General features: G+C 51.1%; 1 protein-coding gene across 1 annotated transcript; it reads left to right on the top strand.

Annotated features, from left to right (window-relative positions):
• Positions 1-724: 724 nt before the first annotated feature.
• On the top strand, positions 725-13914 carry BRAP (BRCA1 associated protein; the record flags this gene model as incomplete). Its single annotated transcript, XM_010147820.1, has 10 exons — positions 725-926; positions 1782-1971; positions 3639-3752; positions 4237-4385; positions 6560-6635; positions 7244-7382; positions 7869-7978; positions 9600-9689; positions 11579-11682; positions 13185-13914. Coding segments are annotated over 10 exons (1535 nt in total), but the record flags the coding sequence as incomplete, so codon positions are not given.
• Between the last annotated feature and the right edge of the window lie 1935 nt (positions 13915-15849).

The raw sequence follows: 15849 nt of genomic DNA on the forward strand, positions 1-15849 counted from the left end.
GGCAGCCCCTGATTGCGGCAGAGCAGGGGGATGGCTGTCTGTCAGCGTGGGGATGGGGGGGTGCCGCTGGGTTTGCGGGTCTCGAGTCAGTCGTGTGGTTTTGAAAACAAGTAGAGAAGTTAAGGAGTGTGTGTTGGGGTCTCTTTAAATTCCCTCATAGGAGGGAAGTTTCAAGACAGAAACTCCATGTTGAACGCCCAAGCTGCCATCAGAGCAGCCACTCCTCGCCACCTGCTCAGCAAACCTGTCCCAGGTGCTTTGTGTTGGTAGTGGTGCTTGGTGCGTTTTCGCTGGGCATGGAACAAAACTTGCTGAGCTTCATCCGCAGCACCAGGTCCTGCCAGGGGCTCGCACTGGGCAACTGTATGGCTTTAAACTGGAAGAGGGGAGACTGAGATTGGACATCAGGAAGAAATTCTTCCCGCAGAGGGTGGGGAGGCACTGGGACAGGTTGCCCAGAGAAGCTGTGGATGCCCCATCCCTGGATGTGTCCAAGGCCAGGCTGGATGAGGCTTGGAGCAACCTGGTCTAGTGGAAGGTGTCCCTGCCCATGGCAGGGGGTGGGACTGGGTGGGCTTTACGGCCCTTTCCCACCCAAATGATTCAATGATTCTGCTGGCTTTGACTTCTTGGGGTGCTGTTGTGTACATGCACGCAGTGCTTAGGGAACAGCAGGCATTTCTGATGCAGCACTGGTAACGTGGAAACTTTTGATTTGTAAAAGACGAAACAAAATCTGGCACGGAAGGAAGAAAATCTTCAGAGGCTGCATCTGCTGAGGACAAAAATAAACATGACGATCAAAGCAAAGAGCGTGAGGCTGCTCTAGACTCGCCTTCAAAACAGCTCCCTGACCAGATTTCCTTCTTCAGTGGGAATCCCTCAGTTGAAATCGTTCACGGCATTATGCATCTGTACAAAACAAAGTAAGAACGCGTCACTAATTGTAGCTCTGGTGGGAATGGTGCTCCTGAATAATGCTGCCACCCTGGATGGGTGAGTTGGTCACCCCGGGGCTGTGGCTCTTGAGCTGGGACAAACAGGAAGGGTGACTTGCAGCCGGGAGGGCGGCTGGTGCCTTGTGTTAATGGTGGAGTTTGAGGCCAGCCCGGGTGTCCCAGCTGCGGGTGATGCTGCTCCAGGTGCAGAGGGCTTGTGCCAGGGGTGTGAGGGCACAGGATGAATTCAGGTTCCTAAAAACTGATATTCGAAAGCAGCTTCTCGATGGATCCCACAATTAAATTGTGATCTCTGGGGTCTTGGTGGCGGGCTTGAGGAGCTGTCCGAAGCGGGAGGTTTCATCCCATATTTCAGGGACTACAATTCCATGCCCTTTCCCTATAGCTATGTAAGAATTTCCATTTCGGTTCTTGCTGAAAGCTACCGGGAGACACAAAATGGGCATTTGAAATAGTAGCAAACATGGCTCACTTGTTCTAGGAATAGTTGTGAGCATCTGTGGCTTGCCAACTTCAGCTGCTATTATAGAAAAACAGATGTCAAATTATTCCCGACAAAACCATTGTTCATTGGAGCTGCCCAGTTTAATCCTTTGCTAAAGAGTAATAGTTTCACGTGGGTATGCTGGATGCTTACCACAGCCCCCCACTTCTCTTTGTACTTACAAATGTGCAAAAGAGGATTAAGACTGACGACAAAGTTATTGTAGTCGCTGCAGCTGTTGGGAATGGGATAGAATAGAATCATTTAGGTTGGAAAGACCTTTAAGATCATCAAGTCCAACCATTAACGTGTCTTCTCTGACACTCTTGCCTTATCAGCAAGATGACCTCCTTAAAAGAAGACGTGAGGCGCAGCGCCATGCTGTGTATCCTCACGGTCCCTGCCACCATGACCAGCCATGACCTGATGAAGTTTGTGGCCTCTTTCTATGAAGTAATCGAGCACATGAAAATCATCCGGGATTCCACTCCAAACCAGTACATGGTGCTGATCAAGTTTAGCTCGCAGGTAAGAGCTGGACGACCCTTTGCTGGGGAAATGGCTGGGGGCTCATGCAGTCGCAGTTTAGGAGTGCTGCCTGGCTTCACTGGCCAGCTGCTAGCCAAGGCTGCACTTAACCCTCGCAGAAACAGTCCTGTCCTACTGCCCAGAGAATTCCTGGGGCTGCTGACTAAGGTTAGTCCCACCTTGACCTGGAGGCAAGTGTCTGCCATGTTCTAGCTCTCTTTCTTGTTGGCAGGATATTTTACAAACCCAGGAAGGATAAGCAGTTCTCCGCTGTCTCGGAGAGTACTCAGAAGGAGGGGTGCGTTGTACCGTGCTGAATGGGAAGGACCCAGTCAGTGGGGCTTTGCTGGCATTTTGGGGAAGACTTGAGCCTTTCTGAGGAGCTGGGTGGTCTCCCAGCCACTTCCAGTGTGGAAAGGACAGTTGCCCCCAAAACTGAGAGCCGAGGGGAGGAATTGATAACCGGGTAACAGTTTGTGGCTCGCAGATCTTCTTGAAGCTCTAAGCATTCCCCCCCGGCCAACTGCTCTGTGGACCCTCTCGCTTGTACCGTCTCTTCCCCTCACCACCAATGACTTACTTTGGGGTTGGGGGAGAAGTTTCCCCTGCCCGCTGCGCAGACGCAGTTATTTGCACGTCGAGCTGTTTGCAGGAGTTGCAGAGACGCGTTTTGTACGTTGCTGTGCCAAACCACGTGGGCAAATCCCGAGTGCTAAACAGCCTTGCAGCAAAGCCCTAAACTTGCCCTCCATTCACCTGGAAATTCCTGTTTCTTAGGAGATTCCCTGAAGCCCTGTTCCCCAGTGACCCCTAATGGCTGTGTCTGCAGGTAGCAAAGGGCCTTTATGCTCCCGGCTGGAGCGAGCAGGAAAATGGGAATATGGCACTCCACTAACTTGCCTCAGTCTGGTGTGTCACTCACGAGAGAGAGGGTTTGGGGAGGTGACAGAGTGAAAATAGATGGCTTATTTGACAGGTTTTCGGGTTGGTTCTGCCTCTTTGTACGTGACTTGGGCACAGTTGGGAGTGTGTCTGAGCTGTGACCGGCGAAAGGGGTTCTCTCCCGCCGTTACATTCTTGTTTCTTTCCCCGACACAAGTGTCCTGCAATGTGGCCCTCTGCGATTTTTAGAGACTAAATTTGCTTTGCAAATGCCCTGAAACTGCTGACAAAGGGTGAAACAGATGCTGAAGGGAAATCCGTTATTCCTGACCTGCTGAATGTTCAAATATCAGAGTAGCTGTCACTTCTGGGAACTTCACTTCTTGTCGTCAAGTGGTAACGCTAAGCCCAGTGCCAAGATGCGATGCCTGCTGGCAGGAGCTGGCTGCCCGAAATATCTCCTCTGGTATTACAGAGCTCAGTGAAGGGGAGGAGAGAGGATACAGCAGACTTGTCCTCCTCTTCCTCGGTTGTATCAGCTGCAAGTTTTCCCTTTAGCTGTCACTTCTGGGAACTTCACTTCTTGTCGTCAAGTGGTAACGCTAAGCCCAGTGCCAAGATGCGATGCCTGCTGGCAGGAGCTGGCTGCCCGAAATATCTCCTCTGGTATTACAGAGCTCAGTGAAGGGGAGGAGAGAGGATACAGCAGACTTGTCCTCCTCTTCCTCGGTTGTATCAGCTGCAAGTTTTCCCTTTCTAACCAGATTCCTTTGGTTTGTGCCTAGGCTGACGCAGACAGCTTTTACATGGCGTGCAATGGCCGGCAGTTCAACTCTATAGAGGAGGACGTTTGCCAGCTGGTGTACGTGGAAAGGGCTGAAGTCCTCAAATCTGAAGACGTAAGTTTGGTTTGCTTTGTTTTCTCTGCTCTGGAGAGAGTTTTAACTGGATTATTTGGACTGGGCAGAACGCTGCGAGAACTGCTTAACTGCATCAACCCAGACCCCGTTTTGCATTCCAGTGCTACCTGGGAGAGTCTGTTTGGTGACTTGGTGTGCGTTGTGCCTCGCCACTGCAGCAGCTCTGACCTAAACCTGCCCTGTGGACCCAGGAAACGGAGTGGGGCCGGCTGCAGATGCAGCAGCCGCCCTGAGCCCGTGTTGCGAAGAGGATCCTGCCTGTGGTCTAACAAGCGTTGTAGATCACGTTCTTTCTCCTTATCAATTCCCAACCACTGCGTAGACTCTCGGCGTTACTTTGTCGTGGTTTTGTACCCTAGTGCCAGCACTAATGGGGGGGGAGATTGACATTTTCTTATGTGGGTGCTTAATTTACGGTGATTGGAAGGTACTGAGCAATCTGTCCCTGCTTGTTCTTTTGAAGGGGGCCAGCCTGCCTGTGATGGATCTGACAGAGCTCCCGAAGTGCACAGTGTGCCTGGAGAGGATGGATGAGTCCGTGAACGGGATCCTTACCACGCTGTGCAACCACAGCTTTCATAGCCAGTGTCTGCAGCGGTGGGAGGACACCACGTAAGAGGCTTTTCTTTATTTCCACATCAAACCCCCTGTCAGAGTGTGGTGGCTTCGTGCTGACAAGACTGGTTCTGCTTATCGGAGTGTGGGGGCAGGAATTACTGCAAGTCCTAATGCTCCTTTGTTTCCCGTCAAGGGACTCCCAGAGAGAAACCTCCTCGCCAAAAGTGATTGAACCGTGTTTCCCGTGGGCCTCACTGCTCAGGCAGGCAGGGAGTTGTAGAGTGATGGTGATCATTTTAAAGTACCATAGGATAAAAATACTGGGGCCAGCAGCACTGGATGCACACACAGCCCTCTGTGTTGTGTGCCTGTTTGGTCCGTCGTTTCCTCGGCATAACTGAGGCTGTACTGCAGCCACACCTGCACGTCTGGCTGGAGCTTAGGAATCCTTCTGGGAGCCCTGCAGTCCTGCTGTCTTACAGAGGCTGGGGGAGGATGAGGAAGAGCTGGGCAGGAGGAGCGTGCAGGGGGACAGGGCTGGAAAGGCAGGCAAGGGAGGGACAATGACAGTTGCTCAGTCCGTCGGGGAGGGAGGCAGCTGCTCTAGACAGGCTGTGGTACTCAGGGTGGCCATGGGCTGAGCGATGGGGGGCCACGTTCCTAGAAGGGGTAATTCCCCTCTGTCTGTGCCTCGGGGAGACTCTCTGTGGCTCTGGGCAGTGCTGGGTGCCGGACTGCATCTGCCCTTAAAGCAGGTCTTTTCGCTGCTGCTAACCCTTTCCTGTTCTTGCTCCTACCATCCTTCACATCCCTATAGACAGGGATTTCGGTGTGTCTGAGTTCCTGACGGCAGAGCCCCCGGCTGGCACCCAGGACTGCTATCGGTTGTGCATAGTTTGCATTCTTCTGGGCGCTGCTGTTCTGCTGCACATCAGGCTGTCACAGATACTGCAGCAGAAGGCTGCTGATCCTCACTGTTTTTCTTCTCTGCCACTGGTACCACTGACGGCCTGAGCCTCTGGTGGAGCGTGAGGAGGATTTTAGCCCTCTCTGTATCATTTGTAAGCCAAGTAACAGAATGTTGGTGAGATTAATTAGATTTGTAGCTATTCAAGTTTGTGGGCTGCTTTGCCCCATAAATCAAAACCAGTTTAAATCTGAAGTGGTGGAGCTTAGCCAGTGTAAGAGCAAGATCCAAAGTAGCACTTAAATACCTAATACACAATTTAAGCAGAACTTAGGCTCCCAGTCTAGGAGAACGATAAAAGAAAATCCCTCTCCGCTTTGCTGAGGCGCCACGGAGGCTGCAAGTGCCTGCATTCCTATAGAAAGCTGACTGCAATCCAATTGTCTCCTGCCTTGAACGCTTCTGTAGCTTATCCAGCAGCTAATGAAAAATACATAAACAGTCCTGGCATCAGGATACACAGCCTCCGTTACCCTGCTCCCTAGCTGAGCTGCTGGTGCTTAGGGTCTGGACAAAGGTTCCTTCTGGTCATCGCTCTTCTGTCTTTCTGGCAGCACAGCGGTGTAGTTTCCAAGGAAATGATAGTGGGGTGCCTGCTGCGGGTTCTTTTAGGGTACAGTTAGGGGATGTTCTTCTTGGAAGGGCTGAGACTGAATCCATTGGATTGGGGTGAAATATCTCCTCATCTCCTAAGGGTTGCTTGGTGTACTAAGGCGTGTTTGCAAAGCGTAGTACCTCCCGCTGTTACTCAGCTGTCCTCAGCAGTGTGTAGTTACAGCATCCTTCCACAACAGCGTGTAGCTGCTGCGTGACACCCTGCAGGTAACGGAGAAGTGGAGATGTCAGCTGGCAGCGGTCCGGAGGAGCAGTGTTTAGCGATCTGTACAAGTGCTGCTTGCAGTGCTGATGGCTGAGGCAGGGAGGTGTTTCTGGAGCTGTTTTGGCCTGCTGGCAGCCCCGCTGAGGCTTTTGGTTGCAGATGTTCTCTACACCTGGACTGCAGGAAAACCAGATCAAGCAGAGACTGTGAAATGGCTTTGGAAGAACTGTTCTTTGTTTTCTGCCACTGACTTTAAACGCAGTAGCCTTGCATGGAGTGCGGGAAAACGCAAGTGGGTAGCTGTGAGCCGAGGGATGCGTGCACGTAAGGAGCGTCCCGCTGCACGAGGCATCCACTTGGAGCTCTCTGGCTCTCTTTTTAATTACGGTAATACTACGACAGAGCTCCTTGTGCCTAATCGTGGTGCTTATTGCCTTCTAGGTGTCCTGTCTGCAGGTACTGCCAAACGCCCGAGCCAGTGGAAGAGAACAAGTGTTTTGAGTGTGGAGTTCAAGAAGTAAGTAGGTGGGTGGATGGTGAGTGAGATCTAGACTAGCTCTGACGGCACAGCTGCTCTGGTTGCTTTTGGGGTTAATTCTGTGGCTGATCTTACCACGGGGGTGTATTTACTTTCCTTTTGAGCTGAAATCAGTACTGGGAAGGGATCTCACCTCCCAGGTTTCCTGTTGTGAAAGTGTTTCTGATTCTTAGAAGTATTAGCACATAAGCTTATCAGAGAGTGTGCGGAGTGCGATTGCAGGAAGCTGACCCAGCGCTGGACTCGGTGGTCCCTGCTAGTCTGTGCTCTGCAGAGCTTTTGTGGCCCTGCTGAAGCGCCTCCTGCGTTAAGGCCGTTCTGCCATCCACACTTGTGGTAGTCTGTGACGTACCCAGCACCTGCAGGCCTGCCGTTGGCTTCAATGAGCACGTACCTCCTTCTCTTCAGCCTTCCAGCTGCGCAAGGCTCCAGGGGAGGGGGAAAGGCAAATGCTGTTCGCTTTCGAAGGAAGTGGCTGGATGCACATGGCATCAACGGGCCATCGGTCTCGGATCGCACCGCCTCGAAGTGCTGACACTACCGCTTGACAGTGTTGTACGTACAGAGCTTTCTCCTTCTGTTGACAGAACCTTTGGATCTGCCTAATCTGTGGGCACATAGGCTGCGGCCGGTACGTGAGTCGACACGCTTACAAGCACTTCGAGGAGACCCAGCACACCTACGCGATGCAGTTGACCAACCACAGGGTCTGGGACTATGCTGGAGGTAAGCCTTCCCCTGGCTCAGGATGACCTCGTTTGTACGACAGCTTTCGGGAGCCCTGCGTAAGAGTGCTTGTGGTAGAGTTGGCTTGGAGACCGAGGGGTTTGCATCTCTACTAATTCCTTGTCTAGTGGGAACGTCTGTCTCCTCTCTAATAGTACTTTTGGTGGGTCTGTAGCGGGTGGAGGAGGGAGAACATGATTCTGTAATGAACTGGGGCTGTCCTGTAGTCTCTGTGGAATGTGTTTGTTACTCCCTTTCCATGGATTTGCCCTGAGGTATGGGAATGGGCTGTTGTCATAGATAACCTGTAAGGTGTCTGTGCAAAGTCTGCTAAATAACAACTACATCTGGGGCTGGCTTTCTGCCTCGCCGATACGCTGTCGCAGCGGTCTGCACGCTTAATTGTGCTGCATAACCCATTTCCACCAGTGTCAGCCTGGGTGTTCTTCAGCTAAAACTCCCCGTGTCTGAATTTTTTCTCTTCAGATAACTACGTCCATCGCCTGGTTGCAAGTAAAACTGATGGGAAGATAGTTCAGTATGAGTGCGAGGGAGATATGTGTCAGGAAGAGAAAATTGATGCCTTACAATTAGAGGTAAATATTTTGGCTCCTTGGGCTCTGCATTGTGCTGCTACGTGGAAGTGTTTCAAATCCAGATACAACTACAGGAAAATTACATCAGCTTATGCAGCAGACCTGCTCCCTGCATGTAGGCAATCATCTTCAGGCAGAAGCAGGATGTTTTTACTGCCTTTTTCTTAAAAAAAAAACAAAAAAAACCCCAAAAAAACCCCCAAACCACCTCTTCTTGGCTCTGCAGAGCCAATGCAGCTGAGTGTAAGCTGGCTGCAGTTTCATCCTGTGTTCACTGGGAGACTGAAGATTAGCTGGTTACGCTGCTACAAAGACTCGGGTCATTGGAGAGGGAGAAATGGGTCTGAATGTCCAGATTCACTCACCAGACTCTTCCTAGTGAAACTGTGACTTGGCGTAAGAGCCAGGATGTGTATGGAATTGTCAGTTTGAGTAGTTTGGCTTGTAAACCGAGCAAGTGTGTCGGAGTCATAGCTGTGTGCTTACCTTGGCTATCTGAGCAAGCTGACAGGCTCCTCTGACACCAGCCCTGCTCCCTCCTCTTGAAGAGATAATGATTTTTTTGTACCTGTTACCCACCTGGAAGGGTAAAGGAGAGAAACTCGAAATCACTGCTCCGCTGAGCAGATACACTGCAGCGTGACTTCAGCCGCATTGTACACCAGGGTGTGTGAGGAGGAACAGCCCGTAGAGACCAGACTTGGTCAGCTTATTGCTCCAATAAATGTTCGGTTGCTTTTCTATGAATTTTCTAAGTAAGGCTTAGATGCTAAGCCAGCTATTTTTAACCCTTTTTTTTCTGGGAGATTGGTGCTTAAAGTATGCAAGACCTTTCTATCTAGCTTAGGAGATCTAAATGTTTCTAGAGAGGATGAATTTGGCAGCGTATTTTGGCGCTCTGGTGTTACTGAGAGTGTTCAAGGCTTTTTGCACATGTTTAGTTCTGTCTTGAACACCTAATTGGGTGCTTATTAGCCTGATGATAAGAAATGATCATGTTTTCCAGCCTTCTCATAACTCATTTGCAGAAGCAGGAGGGAGAAGATGGGCTGTAAGACATACATCCTTGTTCAGATGCCAGAATAACATGGGAATCGGCTGTACTTGTTGGGGAACAATAGTTGTGAGTAGTTGTACACTGCTGAGGTTCCTTTCCCAGAGAGGTTCTTACAGTGAAGCCAGATACGTATTTATCCTTCTGGGCACGCAACAAGTCCGGCCTTTGGGATCTCAGACTCTCGTGACAGGGACGGCTGGTGCTTCATTTTCCTGAGGAGTTTAAAACTTGCAGAGATTTACTGCTACTACCAAGAAAAACCTGTCTGCTTTTTAAAAAGCTCTTGGCATAATAGTGTGTACAGCTTGGCAGAACCTGTACTTGACCTTGCTGCTGTGCTCTGAAGGCTTTCCCTCAAAAAAGCCGAGTGATTTGATTTTTGAAACCAAATTGGCGAAGCACATCGGCTGGATGTGCAGTTTGCATGTATGTTCAGAATGTCCTGTGTGCTCCATTTCATCTGATTCAGTTGATTTGTATACTGGAGCCCTTTGGGCTTCTTAATCAGCATAGGCAGCCCTGCGTGCAAGCTGACTGCTCTGTGTGTATCTTGTGTGTTCATAGTACTCATATTTGCTGACAAGCCAGCTGGAATCGCAGCGCATCTACTGGGAAAACAAGATCGTCCGAATAGAAAAGGATACGGCTGAAGAGGTGAGCTCTGCTCTGGGCAGAAACTCTGCTGGAACAGTCCCCTGAAGTTCGGTGGGAAATGGGGCTGTTCAGTCCCTCCTGCAGCCCGAATATTGCTTGGCGTGGCCTCGCATAGCCTGTCGCTACCAGCTGAGAAAATTGGCTCCAAGATGTATCCCTTATCTCGATGCTCAGATCTAGCAATTTGCTGCTCAGTGGTGCAGAAGTAGGTAGATTGCCACCTAGATTGAAGGTTGATTAAAATTTGCTGCTCGGGAAACTGCAGCGGAGGTGAAAACAAGTCGGTGCTGCTGCAGGATTCCTGCTTGCCGATGCCATCCGTCTCGCTGACGTGCATCTCTGGGGAAGGGTAGTGTAGCATAGACAATATGACTTTAATTTGCTGGGCTGCGGAAAGGGGAAGCTGTCTTTCTGCTCCAAATGCATATTGATTTGCCCTTTCTCTCTGATCCCCTATCTCTCCTCATCACCCTTTGGGAAAAGTTGAGGGTCTCGTCCTATGAAGCATGCTGTAGGCAGGGCTGCTTCAAAATGTCACGAGCAAAAATCCAAGGAGGGTATTTTAATGCTTTTCACTCTATGTAGATCCTTTCAACTAGGTTTGAAGTTGAGTCAGGTTTAAGGGTTGAGTCCTTACCTGAACTTTCTGCACGACTTCTAATTAACCGTTTAGTATCTGCAGTTCAGGAGCATGGTAAATGTAGAAATTGTGACTGTTGAAATAGTAGTCGTTGACCTCAGTCTAAAGAACAGTCCCAGAAACCTTATGGAGGGCCCTATAAGAAGAAAAGATAGAGGAAACATCATCTTGCACGTGACCTGGAAGCATGATCCACAAAGGGACTCTGAAGTGAAACGACTATGATGTGTGCCCCAAATGTGGTTTCGTGTTTGAAGAGCCTCACAATTTTATTCATGGCACTTGCTCCATGTAAGTCTGTCTGGATCAGTGCCACTCTGCAGTGTATTCCATTACCAGTGCTCGGGCTGCTTCCCCAAATTAACAATCAGCTGTATAAACATTCAGTGATTAGGGCCGCAAGGCTTAAAACCTGCTCTGCATTGACTCTGGCATCAGTGAAGGCACCGTGTGTGCTGACCCTGACATTTATCCAGATTGCTCCTCCAGGAAAGCATTTTTTCCCTTTAAATTCCTGCCTCTGCTGGATGCAAGCATGCTTTTGATACTGATGTAGATCTGTCTGTAAGTCCCCTGTAAGCCTTACGTCAGAGGGTCTGGCATGCTCTGTGCAGTGCCCAGGGACGAGCGCTTGGCGTTCCTCAGCAGTAGCGGTGTCGAGCTGTGGAGTGGAGGGGAAGAGGAGGCCAACGTACGTGTGTTGCTGTTTGCGTTTTGCATGAGTAAGATATTGGTGTCAGTAGGTCGCCGCCTTATGACAGCGAGCTGCTGAGTCAGTGCTGAGCAAAGGAGCACGTTCATTTTCAGACTTCGACCATACTTACCTGAAGTTTGGTTTATAATGAGCAAAAGCCCGGCACTGTAAAGCCTTAAGTTGGAAGTTTTAAGCTTGCAGACAGACACAACCGCGTCCGAGAGAATGGCTAAATGAATGCGTAACTGCAGGCAGGAAGAAGTTAAGGATCGGATGCAGCTTGTGTTTGAATGGGCTGCCTGGCACGGATCTGCAGCCTGAGTTGCTGTTCTGTGTGAGCAGCTTCCACGGCAACGTGCTTCCTCGTCAGGGTACCGCAAACCGTAAGCACAGGGGGGCTTAATCACAATCAAGCCCTTTCCAGACTCAAAGCTTTTGCTTACCTGAATATAGGAATTGGTCAAAGTCTAGAAACCGCTCCAGAAAATTGAACGTTGTGACGAAAGCACACAGGACTTTGATCTCTCTGAAATGCCTCTGTGTTTATTTTTACAGATTAACAACATGAAGACCAAATTTAAAGAGACCATTGAGAAGTGTGACAGTCTGGAACAGAGGCTGAATGACTTGCTCAAAGAAAAGCAGTCTGTCGAAAGGAAGTGGGTACCGCTGCCAGGTTTAGTTCCGTGCAGCCATTAAAACTCTGCGTGCTGACATCCAAAAATGGGGAAAAAAAAAAAAAAATCTGGCTATTCCTGGGCAGTTTTGAGCTATTTAAACCAGTATTCTGAGAGCCCAGCTCATTTTTTAAAAAGCTCTCATTTCTGTAGGTGCTCACAAAGTGAAAGTGCCTGTGGAGTGGAATATAGCTGCTTTTGGGGCTCTGGGCTCTTTTACATGGTCGGCATATTTAGCATTCAGTAATCCTTCCCCTGCCCGCTCAGAAGTAGATGCCAGCCTCTTTCACAATTGGCGGATAGATCCAAAGAGAAGAAAGGCAGCTCAGCAGAGGCATCTCACCCAGCACAGAGAAAAATGTGGACCTTGGGAAGTGCCTAGATGAAGGATGTCAAGCACGGGGGCTGCGCAGATCAGTGTCCAGCTCCCTGGGTGGTTCTGCGGGCTCTGTTCCTCCGAGCCCAGCCGGCACTGCTGCCTCTCCAGCAGTCCTGGGCGGAGCAGGCCCAGGCTGGTGAGCCGTGGTTCATGTGGCTCACCTTGATGAGTGGAGTCTGTGGTGCCACTGGACGTTCAGGGTAAAAGCACTGCGTTGTTGGGAGCAGGGAAGCACCGTCTGTGAGACGGGAGGTGACAGCTATCCTTGCGGGAGCATCTTTCTTCCAAGTGAAGCGGTATCTGCAGGGTGTTGTACTCGGGAGTGTGGCGGGAGCCAGCAGAATCCCAGAATGGTTTGGGTGGGAAGGGTCCGTAAAGCCCCCCCAGTGCCCCCCCCTGCCATGGGCAGGGACACCTGCCACTAGACCAGGTTGCTCCAAGCCTCATCTGGCCTGGCCTTGGACACTTCCAGGGATGGGGCATCCACAGCTTCTCTGGGCAACCTGTCCCAGTGCCTCCCCAACCTCTGCGGGAAGAATTTCTTCCTGATGTCCAATCTCAGTCTCCCCTCTTTCAGTTTAAACCCGTTACCCCTTGTCCTGTCACTAAGGGCATCCTGGGAGTCCCTGGTTGTCCTCAGCTCTCTAACGAGCCCAGGGAGTCTCTGCCTATGCCCTGAGCTGCAGACGCGTGTTGAAGTGTACAGTCCCATGCTCCCACACACCCCGTCTGTGGGCCTTCGGTACAGGATGGAATCGTCTAACTTGCAAGGGAAAGGATTCTCCTGGGTTCTGGAGCTGGAGGGACAAAGGAAGGGACTGCGCTTCACAGCACCCTCTTCCATGTGCTGGTGACATCACGCAGAGAGGCAGACTAGCAAGCCTTCTGCTGGGTAGAACATCCTGCGGGGATTTCAGAGTCCTCCTATGTTCCCCTCGCCCATCTTTTGCCAGAAACCCACGTTCCAGGTGGCCTTGGTGGGGCTGGGGACAGCTGGGCGTCCGTTGCCCTAAGGGCTGGGGAAGTAAAAAGGGTGCGACGGTGTTTGATCTTGGTGCAGCGTGTGTAGTAACTCGCTTTCCTGTCTTGCGCTTCTGTTGGCAAGGTGCTCGCAGCTGAATAACAAAGTGGCCAAACTTTCCAATGAGCTGAAGGAGGAGCAGGAACTGAATAAGTGTCTGCGAGCGAATCAAGCCTTGCTTCAGAACAAACTGAAGGAGGAGGAGAGAGTTTTAAAGGAAACCTGCGAACAGAAGGACCTGCAGATCTCCGAGATCCAGGAGCAGCTGCGGGATGTCATGTTCTACTTAGAGACCCAACAGAAAATCAACCACCTCCCAGCTGAGACCCGACAGGAGATTCAGGAAGGACAGATCAACATTGCCGTGGCATCTTCTGCCAGCTCCTCCACGGGCAGCACGGGCAAACCTTCTTCCAGGAGAGGCCGTGGCAAGAGGGGCAAATGAAAATGGGAATGCCCTGCTCCCATCCTGAAGCTGGCCGTGCTGGTGGTAGGCCAGGCTCACCTCTCGGCTGGGAACAGCCGGCTCACTCAAGCTCAGCTAGAAATTGTCCCCAGAGCTGCTCATAAAACTGGCTGCCAGTCACTGGAGGTGTCTGTGGTATTTAAAAGCATTTCACTGCACTATTTAGCTATTTTTTAGGCAGATCATAACGACCATCTTGCCTTCCTGCCTTCTCCAAGCCCCTCCTCTCATGCGTTCTGACTTTCTTCTTGGAGAGTGTGCTCTTTTGGGGTGGGCGTGTGCGCGCTAAACCCCGCGCTGCCTGCGGGGATGCTGTAGACTAGGCTAGGCCCAGCGTCTAGGGCCTCTCCGTTCTCCTGCATTAAAGGTATTCTCAGTTAAGAAGTGATTTTATTTAAGAAACTGTAAAATTAGGTTGCACATACTAAAGGGGATGTATATAGTCCTGACGCTGCAGAACCGCGAGTGCAGGAGTAGAACCGTAGTTTGGAAGTGAAAAGGAGTGAGGGGTGGGAAAGAAACCACCTTGGTGTAAGAAGTTAGTCCTAAAGGTTTGTAATCTGGGATATTAAACACTTTAAGGGACGTTGCTACTATCTCTTTCTTCATTTTAAAGAGGGCCTTTGCAAGGCCAGTGCCTGCTGTCTGGGGCAGAAAGGGGGACAAGCTTTGCCTTCTGGAAGCCGCTGAAGGTGGTGGTTTTACAGGCGTTTCTGCGCGTTAAACAGAGCCGTCGCTGCCAAGACGGCTGCACGTTCCGTGTCGCCAGGCTCCGGCGCGGGGTGTGCGTGTGCTCTGAAAACTCCCTCTCCCTTCGTGCCCAGCCTTTGCGGGAGCTGCTGTGCCGGGGGCTGTGATGGAGCGGAGCGACCAGCCCCTGGCTGCCGGGTGCAGCTGTTGTATCCAGTTACCGTCATCGCTTGGCGCTGCCTGTTCCGCCCCGAAACGCGGCTCTGACCGGAATCTCGGCTGGCAAAACTTTTGTGGTATTTGCCCCAAAGGTGTGCAGGTCCCGCTGAGGAAATCTGAGGACAAATCTGGGTTTTTCTGTTGGGTTTTGCTTAGAACTTACGCCAGGCGACGCTGTGGGGTGGCAGGGGTTTTACTGCCCTGGCTGGAGAAGCGACTGTCCTGGTGGCTGCGTGGCGGTTGGCAAGCCGGGCATTTAAAGGCTAATCCTTTGTTACAGATGACCGGGGGAGTCCCAGGAGTGTTCACATGGGAGTGTGATCCTTTCCCGTTGTTCGACCTGCAGGAACAACCCTAATCTCAGTCTGTTACACTGGAAATGAGCTCTGACTTGGCTCCCACCTGGAACAAAGAAATAAACCAGCTAGCCCTCTATTGCTACAGATTGATCTTTTAGGCCCACTGAAAGGACGGAGTTGTGATACACAGAAGGACTCTGGCAAGGTGAGTCCTTATAATCCGCTTCCTGACCTGACGGATGGGAAGTGTGAAATAGAGTTTGAAATCCAGGGAGCTTGTCGGTGCACTCGCTGCATCCTTGGCTTGCGTTTGGAGGTCTGCCCCGCTCATCTGGAACTTCTACCTTTTCTAACTTTGTAGCGTGAATGTACACTGACTTTTCTAGTGGGTGGATTGTACAGCCAGGCCTCTGCCTTCTGTAAATTATTCTAAGGACCTAGAGGTGTACAACACAGCTCGCTCTCCTACAGAAATATTTTATTTAAGATGTATTTTTACACCACCTAAGATCCTCTGACCTTTTACTGAAAGCTTGCTTTGTGTAGAACACTAAGATGCTGTACTGTACCTTGGAATTCTGTTTTCAAAAAACGGGATTGGAAATTAAAGCAGCGTGCAGTAGTTTTGTTTGTGTCCTCAGCTGGAAGTGGAGGAGAAGGTGGCAGGGAGAAGGACAAAACACACAACGTGTTTTAGAGTTGTCTGCTTTTAAACTCGCGGGCAAAGCTGCCCACACGGACTCCTTGTGTTGGGCTGGGGGGGAAGTTTGGTTCAACTGAGCAGATAAGGCAGGGTAATTATCTCTGGCTCTCGAGAAGCAGGCAGCTCATGCAGGAGAAGCAAGGGGGGTTGAATACTTCTGCGTTAAACCAAGTCACCCTCAATCCTCGAGTCCCCTCCGGCTTCTCCTAAAGCAGCGCAGATGGCCAGGCACCCTGCGGCCTCCGCTGGCGGTGGGTCCCCCGGGGGTCCCGCTGGGTGCGGCTGAGGGCACCCTCCCTGGCGAGATGGCCTCCGGGTGGGACCATGCTCTGGCCGTGGGGCGGAAGTGAGCACCGATGTGGCTCGTGGCAA

Source organism: Eurypyga helias, unplaced genomic scaffold (assembly GCF_000690775.1).
Source record: "Eurypyga helias isolate BGI_N326 unplaced genomic scaffold, ASM69077v1 scaffold27782, whole genome shotgun sequence".
NCBI lineage: Eukaryota > Metazoa > Chordata > Aves > Eurypygiformes > Eurypygidae > Eurypyga > Eurypyga helias.